General features: G+C 44.3%; 1 protein-coding gene across 1 annotated transcript in view; it reads left to right on the top strand.

The window, feature by feature from the left end:
• The first annotated feature begins 8,015 nt into the window (after positions 1 to 8,015).
• LOC105473537 (heparan sulfate-glucosamine 3-sulfotransferase 3A1) overlaps positions 8,016 to 21,287 on the top strand; it is a 103,265-nt gene continuing 89,993 nt past the window's right edge. The window contains exon 1 of the mRNA XM_011727350.3: positions 8,016 to 8,870. Coding sequence (XP_011725652.2) covers positions 8,272 to 8,870 — 599 coding nt within the window. The 5' untranslated portion in view covers positions 8,016 to 8,271. The remainder of the gene's footprint in view (positions 8,871 to 21,287) is intronic.

The raw sequence follows: 21,287 nt of genomic DNA, 5'->3' as shown, positions 1-21,287 counted from the left end.
AGACAGTCAGGGAGGAAAAAGCTGACTGAATTTTTAGAAAACCACTGCATAAACCCTGTAGAATAGATTTAACTATCCTCCATTGATGGACATCTAAGCCATCATTTTTTTTTTTTTTTTTTTTTTTTTTTTGATACAGGGTCTCACTGTATCACCCAGGCTGGAGTGCAGTGGCGCTATTTCAGCTCACTGCAACCTCTGCCTCCAGGGTTCAAGTGATTCTCCTGCCTCAGCCTCCCGAGTAGCTGGGACTACAGGCACCTGCCGCCGCGCCTGGCTAATTTTTGTATTTTTAGTAAAGATGGGGTTTCACTATCTTGGCCAGGCTGATCTTGAACTCCTGACTTCGTGATCCACCTGCCTTGGCCTCCCAAAGTGTTGGAATTACAGGCGTGAGCCACCGAGCCCGGTCCCATATATATATATATATATATATATGCATATATGTGTGTGTGTGTATATATGTGTGTGTGTATATATATGTACATATTAAAAGGAGAAACAGTTTCTTAACACTAAAATAGGGATAAATGAAGATTTGGTTATAGTTAATCATTCAACAAATATTGATTGACTGCCTCTTGGGTGGCACTTATTCTTTGTTTCTCAATGTCCCCACCTGCCCCACATTCCTCAAGACTCAGTTCGAAATCTACCACCTCCACCAATTCTCCCTCTAGTTTCTAGCCAATAATTGATTGTCATTTTTGCTCTCTTCTAATAGGAATTTGTCACACAACTGGAATCCTGCTCTCCTGACTTGATACTGTTTCTAGCTAATAATTGATTGTCATTTTTGCTCTCTTCTAATAGGAATTCGTCACACAACTGGAATCCTGCTCTCCTGACTTGATACTGTGTAGGAGAGCTTTCTAGAAATGCAAAGTGGCCTTGTCAGTCTCCACCAGTGTCTCACAAAAGTGCAGCCCGTCAAGAAAATTGTACAAGATCCTCAAGATCTGCTCTTGATTTCTGCTCTGGTCTTATTCTCCTGCTACTTCCAGCTCTCTTTAGTAGCTCCACTAAGCCAATCACTTACTTCATTCCGACTGAAACACAAGCTGTTCACAGGACACCACGTCCTCTCTGGTCTCTTGGCTTTTTTTTCTTCTTTGAGACAGAGTTTCCCTCTTGTTGCCCAAGCTGGAGTGCAATGGTGCGATCTTGGCTCACTGCAACCTCCGCCTCCTGAGTTCAAGCGATTCTCCTGTCTTAGCCCCCCGAGTAACTGGGATTACAGGCGCATGCCACCCTGCCCAGCTAATTTTTGTATTTTTAGTAGAGACTGGGTTTCTTCATGTTGGCCAGGCTGGTCTCGAACTCCTGACCTCAGGTGATCTGCCCGCCTCGCCCTCTCAAAGTGCTGGGATTACAGGCATGAGACACTGCATCCGGTGTCTTGGCTTTTTAATGAAGTGTGCTCAGGCCCTGCCCCACCTCTGGATACATAAGTCCATTCAACACATCTTTACTGGGCATCTCCTTACAACAGGTAACATGCTAGATGTTCTAGGTATACTAATGGGCAATGGGGTAGGATCCCTTGGAGTGCTTGTAGTCTAAGGGGGAGACATAGACACAACCACACATCTATATAGCAAGAAACTCTCATACAGTCTGCAAGGAACAGTGCTGGGCACTATTAGCATCCATACCAGGAGATCTCATTAAACCAGGGGCAAGAAATGGACCAGGAAAACATCCTTGAAGGTGAGTTTAGAGCTGATATCTGAAGAACAGGTTGGGGTAGGGGAGCAGTGCATTCTAGGTAGAAACACCATGTGCCTCAAATCAGAAAGAAACAGGTCAGCTGGGTGCGGTGGCTCATGCCTGTAATCCCAGAACTTTGGGAGGCCGAGGCAGGTGGATCACCTGAGGTTGGGAGTTCGAGACCAGCCTGACCAACATGTAGAAACCCCATGTCTACTAAAAATGCAAAATTAACCGGGTGTGGTGGCGCATGCCTGTAATCCCAGCTACTCGGGAGGCTGATGCAGGAGAATTGCTTGAACCCAGGAGGCGGATGTTGCGGTGAGCAGAGATTGCACCATTGCACTCCAACCTAGGCAACAAGAGCAAAACTCTGCCTCCAAAAAGGAAGGAAGGAAGGAAGGAAGGAAGGAAGGAAGGAAGGAAGGGAGGGAGGGAGGGAGGGAGGGAGGGAGGGAGGGAGGGAGGGAGGGAGGGAGGGAGGGAGGGAAAGGAAGGAAGAAAGAAAGAAAGAAAGAAAGAAAGAAAGAAAGAAAGAAAGAAAGAAAGAAAGAAAGAAGAAAGAAAGAAAGAAAGAAAGAAAGAAAGAAAGAAAGAAAGAAAGAAAGAAAGAAAGAAAGAAAGAAAGAGAAAGAGAGAAAAGAAAGAAAGAAGGAAAGGAAGAGGTGAAATTTGTGAATTGAAAATGAATCTGGTGAGTGTGGAACATAAAGTCTGATAGTTTATTGAATACAATATAATTCTGCATTCTAAGGGGTGCATTCATGTTTTGGCTCACTAAGCTCATAAGCTCTTAAATCTGTGTCCCCACTTGTGGGACATACTCTGTTCTGAATGCCTTTTACTCTTAATCTCTATCCTGACCTGGGTGTAGCTCACATCAGTGGGCTCCTGAGTTCATTGGCTTCTGCGTTAGTTTGGCTGATATGGTATCCTGGCAGGCGATGGAGGCAAGGATGTGACTGAGAGACAGATAGGAAAGGAGCAGGACTCTGGAGAGCCATAAAGGTTGTTTCTCAGATATGTGGGTCTTTGGGGAAAGGGGAGGTAAAAAGTCTTCGGTGAAGCACTCTAAATTCTTGGAGCAGAACTATCCATGAGTTCATGCACATCAATTATGCGCATTATTACAGGCGGCCAAAGGGTGGGTGATCTCCATATTCTCCTCACTGCTAGAAACCTTTAGTTTTTTTTTTTTAAAGTATCTGTTTTTCTGTCTATCGATCCATCTGTCAATCTATCTCTCTCATATATCTACATCCACCTCTCTTCCAGAGAGAGAAAGAGAAAGAGGTGGATGTGCATATGGATGTAATTGTTTTGTTTGTTATATATTCAGGTATATTAAGTTTTCTGAATGAGTATAAACGATTGATATGTGAGTCAGTGGGAGTGAGTCATCTTTAAGAATATTCCTTACTTTACAATGTTAAACCTCTGTGGTAGGGCATGAGAGATGGTAAGAAATGCTCGTACAGTAGAATAACAGGTTTATAAGATCCAGGCCCGGGAAGGGATTGAAGGTGGGAGGCCTCACAGGACCCTGGGTGGCATTGCAAGAGTGGACATCACAGTAAAGGAAGCCAGAAGGGTACAGAGAGGGAAGCTGAAAGTCACTGAACACAGACCTCACCCCTTTCACCACCGAGCACAAGACCAGCTTCTGTGATAGCAAGAAAAACCTGGAGATTTTTCCAAGGCAGAGCCTTATTGCTTTCAAGGGTCTTGAAAGCATGCTTTAACATGATGTGATAATGAATTTTAGGTGTTAACATGACTGGATTGAGGTATATGTACAAAAGGCATCATTTTGGGTTCTTTCTGTAAGGATGCTTTCAGAGGAGATTAGCATGTAAGCCTGAGTGGACTGAGTTGAAAAGATCCACCATCAATGTGGGTAGGCACTATCCAGCTGGTTGGGGGGCCTAGACATAACAGAAGCAGAGGAAAGTGAATGTGTCTTTTTTTTTTTTTTTTTTTTTCTGAGATGGCATCTCACTCTGTCGCCCAGGCTGGAGTGCAATGGCACAGTCTTGGCTCACTGCAACCTCCCCCTCCTGGGTTCAAGCAATTCTCCTGCCTCAGCCTCCCAAGTAGTTGGGATCACAGGCACCCACGATGCCTGGCTAAATTTTGTATTTTTAATAGAGACGGGGTTTTGCCATGTTGGCCAGACTGGTCTTGAACTCCTGACCTGAGGCAATCCACCTACCTTGGCCTCCCAAAGTGTTGGGATTACAGGCATGAGCCCCTGAGCCCGGCCCAATGTATCTTTATCTACCTCCTAGAGCTGGAATACATTCTCCTTCTCATGTTACTGGGCATCAGAATTCCAGGCTCTTTCGCTTTTGGACTCCAAGACTCACACCAGTGGACCTTCGGTTCTCAGAACTTACACCATTGACTCTCTGGGCTCGGAAGCCTTCAGACTTGGACTGAGCTACACTACCAGCATTCACGGTCTGTGGCTTGCAGATGGCTTGTCATGGAACTTCTCAGCCTCCATAATCACGTGAGCCGATTCCCCAGTAAATAACCTCTCATCTCTCTATCTCTATCATCTCTCTCTAATCCATCTATCTATATCCATGTATCCCATTAGTTGTATCTCTCTGAAGAAGCCTAATAAACATGGAATAACAAAGAGAAAGGGAAGAACAAGAAGAAGCTGTGCAACAAAGTCTGTTGTGCTCTCTGGTACTTTGGTAGGCACTTTTCCCCCATCAAAGACCCATAATAATCATCATCTCCAACTTGTTTCCATTCTAATGTAAGCATCTGAGTGGATGAAAGAAGACATTTTCTAAAAGGCTGTGTAGTGTGACTGCATCTAATGTCATCACGAGGCTTTAATCACCCTTCTTGATTTTTATCACGATTAAACATAATGCCACATACCTATCCCCTGCTGTCTTATCAAGAACATTTCTTTCCCTGATTCCTTTTCTAAGAGGTGCCTTGGACAGGCTGTGTGTCACCACGAAAACTTGCTGCCACTCTCAAGGGCCTCTTCTATGGACCTGTTCCCTCCTGGTTGTGGTAACCCTTCCTTTCCCTCATTCTGTCCCTCATTCTTTCAGACATAAGGGTAGTGACAGCGCCAGAGCTACTAGCTTGGGGTTGTTGTCTTTTCTAGTCCTTTATAAACAGTTCTTTTGTAAATAAACCCTCCATGTATTATCCTAATTTGAATGTGCTGTCTGATTCCTGTTGAGATCCTGACAGATTCATCCCTCCCACCAAAGCAACATCCCCATTTGTGCTGTCTACTAGGGGAGCCACCAGCCACCTAGGGGTATTGAGCATTTGAAATGTGGCTAGTCCCAACTGAGATGTGCGGCAAGTATAAGATTCTTTCACACTGGATTTCAAAGACTTGGTATGAAAAGAAAGAACATATATGATTTCAATCATTTTTATATTGACTACATGTTATAGTCACCTTTTTGGATGATGGGATATATTATGAAAAGATAACTTTCTCTGCTTCTTTTTTAACCTTTGTAAGGTGATACAATTTATTAGAAATCAGCCTGGGCAACATGGCAAAACCCCATCTCTACAAAAAACAACAACAACAAAAAAACTAGGTATAGTGGCACACGCCTGTAGTCCCAGCTACTCAGGAGGCTAAGGTGGGAAGATCACTTGAGCCGGGAAGGCAGAGATTGCAGTGAGCCAAGACTGTGCCACTGTACTCCAGCCTGGGTGACACTCAGACCCCATTTCAGAAAACACACAAAAAATTACTGGAAATTAAAAATTACCCATGCAGCTTTTATTTGTGCCTCACATTTTGCTTCTAAGGTACAGAGCTGTCCTACATATCATGCAAGTGATGGTGAGAACCGAGCAAGTATTTAATTCCCACCTAAAGGAAAGACCTGTGCTCAGAAAGTGAAAGACCAAACGCATGCTATGATGTCATGTTGGAGCTAGAAGGGAACTTCCAGCCCATCATTTTCCAGTCCGGGAAACTGGGGCATGTTTATAAGAATTCGCAGAATTGCATGTGTTCAAAACAACTTAAAAATGGTCTTTGTTTTGTCTTCCTTCTGCAAATCTGACTGAAGTACTTAGAGAAAAAATCTGAAAACACAGGAAAGCTTAAGTTAGCATTAGATCTCAACTGGTTTGTCAATATCCAATTTTAGAACACAGAAGGACGTTAAAGCTTGGCAGGGCTTGTCCATCCTCGTAAACGCCCAGTGCTTTATGGCATCAGAATCTAAAGGGCTCTTCAATGGTTGTTGAATCAGTTGGGATTGGTAATTCATAAACATAAAACCATATCCAGCAGTGAGTATTTATCCAGCAGGGCACAAATTCATGGATCCATGCAAGCCCAGAGTTAGAACCACTAGGTTCCCCTTGGAAGCTGAAAAAGCGGAAGCTGACTTCCACTTCCATGGTCAAATAACGGAAGGGCTGCGAAGTTCCTGCACGGGGGCGCAGAAATGCCTGGTAAGTTTCCTGCACCGTGGACCTTGAGCCTACGGTGGGCCCTTGTTAGTACCCACAGTGGACCCAGAAAGCTGCCTCCACAGCTTGTAGCGGCTGGTATGAAACTGCCAGGCTACCGCCCACATGGTGAGGCATCCCGTGGAGGCAAGGAAGTCAAGAAATAAGGAACAAATAGGATTGGAACAAAAAACCACCTAATGCATCTTCCACAGGCCACCTCCCTCCATTAGACAGCAAGGCGGTTTGTATCCCTTCCTGACCTGCTCTCCGGGGAGCGCACGAAGGGGATATAAGGTCAGGGGAGGCAAGAGAAAGAGGAAACCGCCGTTTATGACAGGACATTTAACCCCTTTGGGAGCGTGCACGAGCGCGCGCGCGCGCACACACACACACACACACACACACACAAGTACAAACAACAGTAAGAAAATACACACTACATTAAAAATTGGGCATAGGGACTTGGGATAGGAGCTGCATTTTTTTTAATTTTAGTTTTGCCTTTGATTTATGCATTGGTTTTTCTCCTAAGAGTCTGTTCCTTTCTAGGCCCTGGAGGACTGGATCATCTTATGCAAATCCAGGGGAAAACAATCAAAAGAAGAAAAGAAAAGAAAACAAACAAACAAACAAAAAACAAACTGATGGGAGAAAGAGCTTTGCTCCAAGGCCCGTAGCAGACAGTTGAGTAGGTAGAAGTCGAAGCTGCCGCAGAGGAATTCGGCTTGCGCTAGACAAACGGGGGCGTGGCGTGCAGCGCAGTACTGGAAACTGCTGCAAACAAAACTTCCAACGGGACGAAGAGTAGGTTCCAGGCGATGGAAAGTGGTGGGATGGAGAAGGATAGGGCAACAGTGCCGAGAGAGGAGCAGAGCGCGGGGAACCTGGAGAGGGCCAGGGCTGCGGAAGGCTGAGCTGCGGTGGAGAGCTCTGGAGCTCCTCACCAAGCTAGTGGCTTCTTGGGTGGAAGTCAGGCCTCCAGGGATCCGGCCGGCCTTAGCTGTCACTCAGGCAACCCCGAAGCAGCCGCAGACCCCGGATCCACTGGAAGGGGGCGAAGCCGCCGGGAGGAATGGGGGACACTGGGGAAGGGGCGTCGCCCCTGCTACCCCCGCCCTCTCCAGTGCCATTGGGCGGCCGCTGCGGAGCCCGCGCCACCTTTTCTCCAACCTACCCCGCCCGTCTGGCCCCGCCCGGCCGCTGGTCCGCGCCCCGCTGCGCTGGTCCTGGGGCTGGTCCGGCCCGGGCCGTTGACGTCACCAGCAAGTTTGCTGCCCTCGGCGTCCCACGTGTGGCGGCGGCGGCGGCGGCCCGGGAGGCAGCTGGTGAGCGCCTGCGAGCACAGTGGCGGGGGCCGCTGACAGGTCCCGCGCAGCCCAGCCCCGCCAAGCGGCTCACCGGTGGGGTACAAGAGCAGTTTGGAGCAACCCGGCGCGCACGGAGAGGGGTGGACGGCTCCGCAAGGGCCTTCTGTCTCCCGCTCTGGCAGAGGGACTCGGGCGGACCTCGCTCCTTGGCCAAGAGAACCTGAACCAGGGCGGAGAGAACGCGCCCAGGCGGGCAAGGGGACCAGAGGAAGCCCGAGCTGGAGGGCACTGTCGCTCGCCCCTGTCTGGAGCGCACGGAGCGCAGAGGCGCCGCAGCCGCGCGTGCCCTCACCGGGACCGAGCCAGGGATGCAGGATCGCTGAGCGGACATCCGCCCCGAGAGGCCGCTCGGGGCCGGGGCTGAGACGCACGCCTTCGCCACTGCTGCCAAGACCCCGATTCCGGCGACTCTTGGGGGGAACCGGGTGGCCGAGGGCTGCCCCAAGCTCAGGACTTGGGCGAGTCTAAGACGATGGTTTCTTAAGCACGGACCCGCGTTCCCCTTCCCGCCCCCTCGACTGGAGGCAGGGATCCTGCGTGAGGCCCCCGGGGGCTCCGTCTCCCCGCGGAGCCCCGGCCGCTGCCTCCCGGGACAGTTCGCACGGCCGCAGAGGCGCACGGCGATGTGGCCTCCGTCCAGCGCGCAGGCACGCCGGGGGGATGCTCTGGCACCTGTCGGGGTCCCGGCCTAGCATGGCCCGCGCGTTGTCCGACGTCGCCTCCGGCTAGGATGGCCCCTCTGGGCCCTGCCGGCGCCCTCCCCACCTCTGCCGAGCCGCTGTCCCGCAGCATCTTCCGGAAGTTCTTGCTGATGCTCTGCTCCCTGCTCACGTCCCTTTACGTCTTCTACTGCCTGGCCGAGCGCTGCCAGACCCTGTCCGGACCCGTCGTGGGGCTGTCCGGCGGCGGCGAGGAGGCGGGGGCCCCTGGTCGCGGCGTCCTGGCCGGAGGCCCGCGGGAGCTGGCGGTGTGGCCGGCGGCGGCACAGAGAAAGCGCCTCCTGCAACTGCAGCAGTGGCGGAGGCGCAGGCCGCCCTCGCCGCGCGACAACGGCGAGGAGGCGGCCTGGGAAGAGGAGTCCCCTGGCCTGGCCGGGGGTCCCGGCGGCTCCGGGGCCGGAAGCAGCGTGGCCGAAGCCCCGCAGGGGACCCTGGCGCTGCTCCTGGACGAAGGCAGCAAGCAGCTGCCGCAGGCCATCATCATCGGCGTGAAGAAGGGCGGCACGCGGGCGCTGCTGGAGTTCCTGCGCGTGCACCCCGACGTGCGCGCCGTGGGCGCCGAGCCCCACTTCTTCGACCGCAGCTACGAGAAGGGCCTCGCCTGGTACCGGTGAGCGGGGCGAGCCCGGGCGGGGGCTGAAGGATCCGGGGGTCCTGGGCTGGGAAAGACGTGGGAGAGCCCTCGGTGACCCCCGGTTCGCCCTCCTGCCCACTTCTTGCAGAAGGCGAAGGATCATCGAGGTTCTTTCTTCCCTCTCCGCCTTCTCCTTCCTGGGAAGTGGATGTTGAGGGAGACAGTGGGAGGGAAATTCTGGCCTTCATGATTTTCGTCCTTGGGGATCCCTCGCCAACAAATAGCCAGTCTGGTCTCTTTCTCCTGCTCTGCAAAAGTATTCATGTATTTAACTAAAAAAAAAGTCTCTTCTAAATTAGAAACCTGTTCAACAATTAATAGATTTCCTTCCCCTTCCCAAGGAAGCCCGTTTTCATTCTTTATCTTTCGGGCAGTTCTCTGTGGTTAACACAGTCTTTACCATCAGATATTTATTTACCTTGACCTTTTGCCAGATAGTTGTCCTAGGTGGGAAGTAATATAGAGACTTAGTAAAAGTGTCAAGAACCAGAGAATCTGGGTAGTTTGGAAAATATATGCCTGTCTGAGCAACAGAAAGCAACCAGGCACTGTATTTTAAAGGACGCTTGGCAGTAACTTTTGTTTGAGGGCAAGGAGTGAGTTTTGTGAAGGGCCTTTGATATTTGTAGGGAAAAGTAACTTTTGTCTCTTGACTGACAGAAACTTTTCCAAAGATCTTCAAACAATCCTCTTTACAGATAAGGTAGCCAATTAAAAGAAGAAGAAGACAAAAGAGGGAAAAATACCTTGGCACAGCTTTGCCAATACAGTTTAGGAAATAAGTTTCGCTTAGATCTTAATCTTAAATTTGCCAGTCTCTTCAAATTCAGACCACCGTTAATAATAAAATCAGCCAGATTCTAATAAATCTAGTGTCGCCTGGATTTTGTTTGCCATAATATATTGGCTTTTTTTTTTCTTTCTTCAAAGTACCAGTAAAAATTATGTTGCTAGTTTTCCATTTTATAAAGTTTATCTTGTTCATAAAATATGCATTCCGTTTGTTATTTTAACTGAAACAATGTTACGAAAATTACAGCACAATTTAGGTACATTTCAAAAAGCCCATTAAATTAACCATTCATCCCCAACACAGAAATGGATATGATTTGACAAGTTTATTTACTTGAAGGGCCAATTACACTCTCAGATTGATTTCAGGAGCCGAATTTACAGTAAATCTACTCATAGAGAAAAGATTTGGCCCTAAAAATAGAATTTGAACATTAAACACTTTTAAAACAGTAACTTTCCATTTGTTGGAAAGAAAAAACAAACAACATTCCCTTAATATAGATGATATATCATTTCAAATCATCAGCCACTTAAAATATCCCCTTGTGTTTCTGTCATTTATGTTGTATCCTTTGGGAAGTTCTTATAAAAATGACCTGTTGAATCTGAAAACAACAGGTCCTTCTTTTTAGCACAAAGGCAGTTCTGTTTTTTCCATCAAGGACACGAGAAAGAAGTGATTAAAGACCCCTAAAACTCTTATCTATAGCAGTTTGCTATTGAATTCGGCCTCGAACCGTGCTATAAGCGAACACATTTCAAGCTGACTGTCTAAAACATCTAACACTACGTTGGGCTCTGAGGTGCTATTAAATATGGTGAAATATTTAGTACTAAAACCCTTTATTTTCCTTTTGCCATGTCAACTTTATTTCCACAAAGTAGGATTGTTTCTTCTTATTCCAGAAATGAGTATTTGAGGGCACAGTGTATCTGCAGACCTGGATCTTATTTTCCGTGGACCTTTCTGAGCTCCTGTAAGGGGGAGGAAGGTTTCAAGGTAACTAGAAACATAAGTATTTTTTTTTAAAAAAAGAAATAAAAAAAAAAAAGAAAAAAAGAGTCATAAACTTGTAGGCCACTCTTTCCTTTGGAAACTGAAAGCATGCTATAAAGTAAATCTCTCCTTGGATTGTTTACTCCAGCAGAAGAGTTCTATAAAGCAATTTATGGTGGTTACAAAAATAACTGCACAGTAGACTTCATGGTTTGGTGAATTTAATTTTCTAAGTGTTGGAGCAATGTCTTTGTTTTACCATTTGCAGTGGTTTTTTTTATTGGATGCATAAATTTACGTTTAACTCAATTACATAGGAAACTTATTTTTAAAAAATCCAACCTATGGAGCCTGGATTATGTGATTATTTAATGAAATTTCCCCAAAGTTCTCTTTCATCTTGGCTCTGAACTTGGGGTTTGATGTTTGTGAGTAAGACTGAAGGCTCAACTATGAAAAAAAAAATCTCCCACCCAGAATGCCACTTAAATATTAAGTGCATTTTAGCTACTTATATTTGGCTAATAGTTTAGAACAGGGGGATTCAGTTAGACCTGCATGAGTCAGCCCAAACTTTGCCATACAGGATTTGTACCACATGCTTATGACCACACTAACACAGACACACACATATGAACAGAAATAAATTCCAGATATTTGCACCCAGCAGTGAATTATGGAAGAGAAAACCCTATATAATTATTTTTAGGTGTACATTGACGTGGGAGAATCCTAAAATGTCTAGCCTTTTTTTTGGCCAGTGAAATCACTCAGCTAGCCATGATAGTTTGTGGTGGCAGCGCCCCCTACTGTCCCCACAAAGGGACAAATCTGTTGCTATTAGCAAGTTTGAAGAAAGTCTCTTGGAGAATGAGTCTGTGAGTTAGAAATGCCTGTTGCTGAACTTTTTCAGTCAATTACTCTCACTGGGAAGAAAATAAAATACTTTATGAAGTTTTTTCCAAGCAATAAACACTTCCTTCATTTGAACACACTTGTAGTGAAGGCAAAGAAAACAAATGTATTATTCAAAATCTCTAGAAAGAACGTTATTCTTACTAATTTAAATGTCCTAATAGACTTCCTCTAAAATAAATACAACAAAGGCAAATTTTTTTATGCTGAGAAACTCGACCCTGATGGAGTTAAAAAAAAAAAATTCCTCAAACTTAATTTAGCAGACATGGTATCAGTACAACAAATGTCTGTGGCTTGCGTGTCACGGGAAAGCTGTCCTTTGCAATGAATAGTCTCCATTTCTCTTGTATGTATGGTGGCTTCATAAAGGAAAGGAAAAAGTTTCCTTAACTTCAAAACATTGAGATACTTGCTGGAAGTCAGGACTGAATACTCCTACTGTAGTTCAAAAGCAGGCGAGCTTAGAATTTAATAAGGAAGCTCCCTTCTGCTTGTTTCCATCTGCACCAACTAAAAGGTATGCCCTTTTTTTTCTCGCAAGCTAAAAGATACCTATTAATAAAGTGGTTAAATATGTGTGTATGTGTGTGTACGTGTGTACACATACACATACATATGTATGTATATAAATGTTTAGATTCAATAACATTTCAGTCTATTATGTTGGTGCAAGATAGGCAATATTTATTATCCAGTCTCTTACACTAGCATGTCTATTTCTTATATTTCGATTTCTTTTCTTTAGCAAGTCTGGACAATTTCAGCAGAGAAGGATACCACTAGAATCATTTTATTCTAGAGGATACGGGAAGATCAAAGATAGTCCAAATCAGAGTTTAGGAGTTAGTGCTCCCCGGACTTGACCAAAATTTGAAATTTCCTGGCCTCAAATGATCATGGCCCTGTTTTTCAATCCATTAGAGAGGCAGACTGAGCAGAGGCCCTTTCGATTCCTAGGAGGAGAAATTGGCATTTCGTAGCAGCTGGGAGCAGCTGCGAAGTCCCTCCACGTACAGTTTCCCACCCTCCTGTACTGTGCAAGCCCCTTCTGTGTGAAGAGTTTGAAATGAAATCCGAGCCAAGGAAGCTGCAGTCTGGCCACCCATGCAAGGTCATATGGACTGAAGGCCAAGGGCACTCTGTCCTTAGGGCAGAGGAAAGAACATTGGGACTAGGTGAGGGCTAGGAAGAGAGTGAGATGTTGCTTTGGACTCTGAGTCTAGAGTACTTGTCTACAGAAGTTCTCAGTACCTGGACGTTCCCCACCTACTCACAGGTTGGGGAGCCAAAATGCTGTCATCTAGTTTGCTAAATGTCTGAACTCTGGGCTCATCCCCAGTAGACAACCAGAAATGCAAGTTGATCAGCCCAGTTCCTGTGTGTGTGTGTGTGTGTGTGTGTGTGTGTTTGCCCTCACACATGCGTGTGCATGCAGGAGCAGACACCCAGAAGGCAGGGACAATGACGGAATTTATGATAGGAAAGTTACTAAGTAGTTGGGGAACTTCTGAGCAATATTGGACATCCTGAGTAGGGAACGGTTTGGGGGCACTATTGAGATCATAGTCCAGGCATTAAACACAACAAAAACCCTTGGTAGAGCTTGGACTAGAATGCCTTGTGTGAATGAATATTCCTTTACAGGGATGAGATTTACAGTATGCTCCTATACTTCATGTGAAATTCATAGACTTCTATGAAAATCCACCACTACATTATAATCTCCTGCCCTCTCTTTAAAAAGAAACACCCTGGCCAAAATATTTGTCTCCTGTAAATAAGTCTGTTGATTGGCCGGGAAAGAATAAGTGCCAAATCTGTATTTTGGCAGGGTCATGGGAATGAAATAAGCCTGTGTAATTAATGACAACAGGGGCTAACCTCACATAGACCAGATGCTTAACTTCATGAGAAGAGTGTTGCAGGGCAAACAAAACTCCCTGATATGAACAACAACAACAACAACAACAAAGGCCTCATATCTCTCCGGGACACAGTTGAACAATTGCAAATTGCAATTACCATCAGTCAAATTGCTGGGCCCAGTCGGGAACTTGATATTCTCAGCTCTTTTCCTTGGGGGGCAATCTTCCTCCACCGAGTGATAGTAAGTTGGCTGAAAAAGAGCATCGTTTCTTGGTATGGGTTTCCTAATGATATTAAACCCCAAGCTTTTAGAAAATTTGTTTCTGCTTAAGTGATGAGTTGCAATTGTGAACATAAGGTTTCTTATTAAATATGTGCCTCTAATATGTAATCAGAGGAAACTGTACTCCCTCATCTTTGCATTTTATAAGGATATCTTAAAAATGCTTGTCAGCACTTTAAAACTTTTGCTAATTTGATACAGTTTAAAAATCTCTATGGGGGATATTTATATAGTGAACAAATAAGCTGTTGTGAAGCCAAAATTGGGAAATTGAATTTATGAGAGGGAAGTTATTAAGTAGTTGGGGAACTTCTGAGCAATATTGGACATCCTGAGTAGGGAAGAATTTGGGGGCACTATTGAGATCATATGCCAGGCAATGCTGAGTTAGTGAATGGAAGCCTTTCCCCAGTTTCTTGCCTTCAGTGATGCAACTCTTGAATTTTTGCCTTACTATGTGGTCATGATTCTTCATGCCCCTAAAAACTTACATTTATCCTAAGATTTCCCGACTGCATTACAGAAATTCAGAACTGGCCTGTTTCAGTTGTCTGATGACAAGAAATGTGAAAAGAGACAGGGGAAGTGTTTATTAACAATGAAGTTTAGTACTTGCCATCAGGAGTTCCAGAGACATTCTTGCAAAGGTTTCAACACAGACTACCGACTCCATCAGCCTGCTTTGAATGTGATGTGTAGCGCCACCTAGTGGGAGGAGGAGTCAGCAAGCAACACCCAAAGGGAGGACTTGGAAAAATCTCATCATGATAGAGCAGATTTGCGGTCCCACTTTGAAAAAAGAAACTACAGCAATATCAAAAACTTGTGTTTAGGTAGCACTTATAGCAAGATGATGTGCCTAGCACAGATGAACTGCACTTTGCCTTTTTCCAGGCAAGGATAAGTCACTTCATTTAGGCAGGGAGTTGATTCTTTGGAGAGAAATAAAGAGATTTGGCTTCACAATAAACTGAAAACCAAGATATAAATGATTAGGGGATTTATATTAAAAATGCCTATGACTGAAAGGAATACCATATGCCCCAGATTACTTTTGTTAGTGTGTTTTGCCTCTGTGTCTGAAAGCCAGCTTCAAATGAAAATACTTCCAGATGATTTTATTTCAACATCAGTAATGCAGGCCTGTTCCTTTCCCTGTGTGGTACAGGCTCTGGAGGACGGTTCTGTGATTCTAAACAGAAGCCTGTTTAACTCTTAAGGCGCTTGAGGTGCCCCGTTGAGAATCCTGCCCATCACACCCAGAACAGCTTCACGGGAAAGCGCTTCGAGAGTTGCGACAGGACAGGCGTTTCTGCGCCTGCAGTCCAGGCTGGGATGCAGGGTGGTGGTCAGGTTAAAGGAAGGCAGGATGAAAGGGACAAATAGGACAGATTGAGTGGAGAAACTGACAGACACCACCTTAACCAAGTAACCAGGGTTAGCATTCCCTTGTTGTGTTGAGATCATGATCCCTGATATAATACAATAGGATGGCACTTCACCTGTGCGGTCATCTTCCCCCAAATCCATAACCCCAGTATAGCCATGAGAAAACATTAGACAAACCCTAACTGAGGGATATTTTACAAAATCCTTGACCAGTACTCTTCAAAAGTGTCAGGATCATGCAAAACAACGCAAGACCACTAAGCTAAGCTGTCTCAGATGGGGGCAGACAAAGGTGAGTCATGACTAACGAGTAAACACGAGGGTGCCGTTGGTCGGATCCTGGGTCCGAACTAAGACATTTATGGGAAAACTGGGGAAATGTGGATAATGTGTACAGTTTAGTTAATAGCATTATTATTCAGGTCAATTTCTTGGTTTTGATCATTGTACTGTACTAGGATTGCTATATCCCCTAAGATTATCATCTGGGTGAAAGGGGTATGCGAATTCTCTGTACTATTTTTCACAGTTTTAATATCTAAAATGATTCTAAAATCAAAGGTGTAAACAGCAAAGATGGCAGGAGAAGCCTAACAGGCGTTGAAGGATGAGGGCTCATGCTGAAATACTGTCTGTGCCGATTCCCTTTTATTCCGTGTTTCTCCTTTCCTTTCCTTCGGAAGGGCCCCCAGGATGGGCCCGCCAGCTTCCCCTCCCCTGCCCGCACCTGTTGCTTCCAGACATGCTGATCTTATCCTCAGCTGATTTCATAATCATATTGGCTCACGGCTCCCCTCCTACTCTCTTGTTCCCGAACCAAGCACAGAGACAGTTTTGTATTCCTTTCTTTCTGTCTTCTGCAGCGGGCAAATGTAAAGTGAAGAAGGTGTGAAAGTTTCCCCAAAGCTTTTTGTCATAGAGAACAAAAACGCTGATGTAAATGACAGGTCTCTGAGGGCACAAAGAGCTAAAAACTAAAATAAGGGTCAAAGGAAAATCAGACTTGGGCGTATGACTTTTTTTTTTTTTTTTTTTTTTGCTACAAACATAGAAAGGAACAGGTGTCAGTGGTTGAAAGCTGGTTATAGGGTAAATAGATAGATAGGGCCAGAGCTGTGGATGCACCTTATGGCGAAGATGACAACACGGTCCAGATTTTCCAGGCCAGCTTAGGAATTTTATCTGCTTACTTCACTCGTTCTAACCTGTGTTGTAGACACTTTGAGTTATGAAACTTTCCGTAGGAGAAAAACAGACCTGGAACAGTTAACACATTCAAGGAAGAGGCAGGAAGAGAGAAAGTGCAACCTTCAGGGCTCTGGAGGACCAATTTCGTTGCACCTTCTAACCATGCGGGTTTTTTCCACTGGAACCATTCAGCCAGACTCCCAGCGTTATCAGACTCAAAATTCCTGTCTAGGTGGTGTGCTGTCGTTTTCTGCTTCTGTTTTTAAGCACACAGTTATGTTGATCTGCGCTTCTGGTTGAATAGAGTCATGAAAATCTCCCTCAAAACATTTCCTCTGATATTTTTAATAACTGTAAAAATAGTTTTATCCATATCACATTTTTCCCTAAGCAAAACAAAGCAACACCCACTCCATCAAGAGACTCCAAGAAACTAACAGTATTTTCTTTTAATCGTTCATTCGCTTATCTTTATTGGATCTGTTGTATCAACTGCTTTCGTGCAAGGGATAGACTGCAAATGCTTATGTAGTTAAAAATAATTTCTGTGATTTTCTCTGTTTGGCGTTTTTCCATTTTAGTGGCCATACACTTTTCTTCATGCGTTTTAGCCTTTTTTAAAAATAGCAAAATAATTGGATCCCACAGTGTACCTTTGATGAAATCTATCATTTCAGAGGTGAGGTGATATTAACTATACTTGTTGAGGCCACGCTATGTGCTGGATGATGCAGAATGACCTGTCACTCGTTGTCTGATGTTATTAATGTGATTCCTATTTTTAAGCAGGTCCTATCATTTTCTACATTTTATAGATCAGAAAACAGGCTCAGAAAGATGAAATAACTTGTCCAAGGTCGTAGAACTATGTATGTTATAGAACTGCTGCCAAACCCAGGTTCACCCACCTCCGGCATGCCAGTGCCTCACCACTGTGGTGAATGGTCTCTGTGATGGTCTCTAGCAGAACTGCCTACAGCTAGTTCCTGCCTACATAGCAAGCCACCAGTGTCTTAAAGGTGCAGGGGACTGAAAGGCTGCCGCATGTGGTAGAGTGACTTGGACTTTCTGATCTTGGACCTTTAGTTAGAAAATCGGACAGCACATTAGGGCCAGGTGTGGTGGCTCATGCCTGGAATCCCAGCACTTTGGGAGACCGAGGCAGGCAGATCACTTGAGGGCAGGAGTTCGAGACCAGCCTGGCCAACATGGCAAAATCCTATCTCTACTGAAAACACAAAAATCAGCTGGGTGTGTGGTGGTGTGCGCCCTGTAATCCCAGCTACTCGGGAAGCCGAGGCACAAGAATCGATTAAGCCCAGGAGGCAGAGGTTGCAGTGAGCTGAGATTGTACCACTGCACTCCAGCCTATGCAACAGATTGAGACTTTGTCTCAAAAAAAAAAAAGAAAGAAAGAAAGAAAGAAAACAAAGAAGTTTGGGCAATCCATTAAAATACGGTTGTAAAAGTGAATTTTTAAAAGTATTTAAATATCTCTATTAGTCAATTGGCCTATTATGGAATAAGTAATTATGGAATAACTATTATTAAATAACACTTTTAGTTATTTTTGTCAATTTTACTCTCTTTTTCTCTAAAGAAGTCGTCTGATCACAGAACTTATCTCGTTGAACATATCAGAAATCTCATGTCATTCAATTGATTTTTTTCCCCATTTATTACAAAATAACAATAACCACCAAAAACACTTTCCAAACTACTGTGTGAGAAAGCCAATATGTTGTCAGAAATGTAATCAGAGCTGGGCGCGGTGGCTCATGCCTGTAAACTCAGCACTTTGGGAGGCTGAGGCAGGCTGATCACTTGAGGTCAGGAGTTCGAGACCAGCCTGGACAACATGGTGAAACCCTGTCTCTACTAAAAATACAAAAGATTAGCCAGGTGTTGTGGCCATGCCTGTAATCCCAGGTACTCCAGAGGCTGAGGTAAGAGGATGGTGGAGCCTGGGATGCGGAGGTAGCAGTGAGCCGAGATTGCACCACTGCACTCCAGCCTGGGTGACAGAGTGAGACTCTGTCTCATTAAAACAAAAAACAAAAAATAAAATAAAAAGGAAAGAAAAAGAAAATACATGGAATCGGAAGGATGCTTGCTGCTCCTGGAATTGGAGCAAGGAGAACTGAGGCTTGTGTGCCGTGGCTAGTGTCATCGAGCTACCTTGAGGTCCCTTTTGCACCGTAGGGATCCCCCAATCCAGTGCTCTCCCGAAACCTTGCTGAGCCACTCTGCCAGTCTGTCTTCTTCACTTTTCTGTATTTTCATCTTTGGATAGATGCTTTTTACAAATTCTTTAGATATGTTAATACCCCCAATGAGAGCACAACCTGGTTGTTATCCGAAGTACTATTCTATCTTCATTATTGTTATTATTAATAATGTTTGTCTAATTGATTTCCTGTCATCTGGTCATTATTAGCACCAAGCCTTTACTGGAGTGGTCAGGTCATTAGTCACATAAGACATGACTGTTGATCTGAACTTCCTTTAGTTCCAATAAGATAGAATCATAAACAGATAGGATGTTGGAGGTAGAAGGTATCCGAAAAATAAAGGTTGTCTTCTGAATAGGAAGAAACAGAAGTGCTTTGCCCAAGGTTAAGCTGAAAGACAAAAACTCAGTGCTTCTAAGTCCAGGGATATAATTCTTAAATGCAATTGGGGAACAATTGCATACCTCCACATATGTAAGTTTGGTTTTGGCGGATTTGCAACAAAGATAAAAATATTTTTTTTTAATGGAACCAATCGTAGCATTATTTTTTTCCTCACAGAGCTATTAAATTAAAGCATTGAATTGAATTGAATCAATGGTCAATTCATCTTTAAATTTCTGTTTTTCATCTCAGATGTTTTCCACAATATTTTGATACTTAGAGGTGTGGGAACACGGCGAGTGCGATTGGTCTTGGGGTCCTTGAAAGTAATTTGTGTTTTATGTCCGTTGCCTGCTTGTAAAAGATTAGCAGGAGAAATCTGAGTATGGACAGGAAAAAGTTTGCTTTTTCGCTTTTTTCTCTCTTGAGTGTTCAGAGTAGGAAGTAATCAATCAAATTACGGGAATAAAATTTCTTTCCCCTTTTTCAGAGTTCTTACTTGGATTAGATCTCTCCTTTCACTAGGAAATATCAAAGTTGCCAGGCTGGTTTGAATGACAAAGTCAAAAATGATGTGTTTGTTATGGTCATAAATCTCTGCGGATTCTCATTAAGTTCAGGTATTTAACAAAAGGGAACCGGATTAAGCTGCAACTAAAGTTGTATTGCCGGAGCTAACTGCTCCCCTCGCCACCTTTCTAAATGGAAGCCATGTTTGCTCTAACTCTGTGTTTTGAAAAGATGCTGTAGCAATGCAGTGATTTCATTTCACAAACAAAGCTTTTCACAAAGTAAACACAAACTTGCACCTGTGTGTGCATGTGTGTGCGTGCGTGTGTATGTGTGTTTAATTTTCTGGTGAGCTCTAATTATTCTTGTAGTTTCTTTTGTCAAATGTTGTGTGTTTGCTTTTTCATTTTTTCTTGTTTTAAGAAAGAAAAGCCACTTTTTTCTTTCTAATGAGGCCTTGGTGTAGAAGGCTTTTGGATTACAACATTATTTGTTCATAAGGGCTTTCCCCAAAGCCAGAGGGTCTACTAGAATGCCCTGCTAGGGTTTAATGATGGAAAGAAAACAGATTGGATCTGTTTTATATTTATATGGGGAGAGGTCATAGGGAGCTAACGCTTGTGAAGAAAATTCTTGGGATTTTCAGGTGCATTTGCTCTGTTGGCGAAGGGTGGCAAATTGGGGAGCAGGCCTTGGAGAAACTACTCAGCTCCCACGGATTCTTACCAAGTAGGAAGGAGGGCTCCTAGAGACTTGTCCTCTGACTTTTCAAAGAAACTTGGAGTATCGACTTTTTAAAAACATATTGTAAAAGGATTTACATATTAAAAACCAAAACCCACACGAAAACCAAACAAACGTCTGTGTGGATGAAGCGAATCAATCTCAACTGAAGTGAATGGCTGCTAGTTTACAGCCTGTGACGTGCGGTGAAGGTCAGAGTTAGACAGTCCACAGCTGGAGTGGACCAGGGAGTTTTTCAAACTGTGAATCACGAGACATGAATGTCTGATAAAATCAATCCTTCTTTAAAAATGGAATTACCTATAAAATGGACTATACTAAGGTAACATAAGAGAGTGAATCCCATATGGTAAGAAGGACAAGTGCTGTCTTGACAAACTCGGTTCTGTTTTTTATGTTTACTAATATAGATACGAGTGTGCTGAAAGAGTTGGGTGTAAAATGTATTTGTTATAGTGGATCCCAATAGAAAAAAAAGTTTGGAAAATACCGACTAGTGTACAAGAAAGTCATGTTTGAAAAGACTAAAATGGATGTGCTAAAATGACTAAAATGAGAAACTAAGTGTGAACATTCTATGCTATGGATTCTAAACTTCAATCCTTTTAACCCGATATGCCCAAGGCTTGGAACTGTACCACAAACAGAATCACTATGAGTTTAATGAAAAAAAAAGTTTAATGCCCCCTTACGCCAGGTGTCAGCAATTTTTTTTTTTTCTTTTTTCTGGAAAGGGCCAGATACTAAATACTTTAGGTTTTGTGGGTGGTGCAGTGTTTACCACAACCACTCAATTCTGCTTGTGTAGCATGGAAGCAGCCACAGATGATATGTAAATGAATATGTGTGGCTGTATTCCAATAAAACTTTATTGACCCAAACTATAAAACCACTGGCTGTCGTTTGCAGACTTCTGGGCTAAGCCAGAGGCTTCAAATATCTCATATGTGCTTCCTTTACTTATGGTTTACTCTCAGGTGAGCACCCGCAGCTAATATTCATGGCAATGTTAGGGAGGCCGAAGGTAGGTGATAAAACACCAATTCAAGATCCAGTTCAGAAATAACAGAGCTCCCTGTGGCTGTGTG

Source organism: Macaca nemestrina, chromosome 17, assembly GCF_043159975.1.
Source record: "Macaca nemestrina isolate mMacNem1 chromosome 17, mMacNem.hap1, whole genome shotgun sequence".
In the NCBI taxonomy this organism is placed as follows: domain Eukaryota; kingdom Metazoa; phylum Chordata; class Mammalia; order Primates; family Cercopithecidae; genus Macaca; species Macaca nemestrina.
Note: the sequence above shows the minus strand (reverse complement) of the source record. Positions and strands in the feature narration are given on the sequence as shown.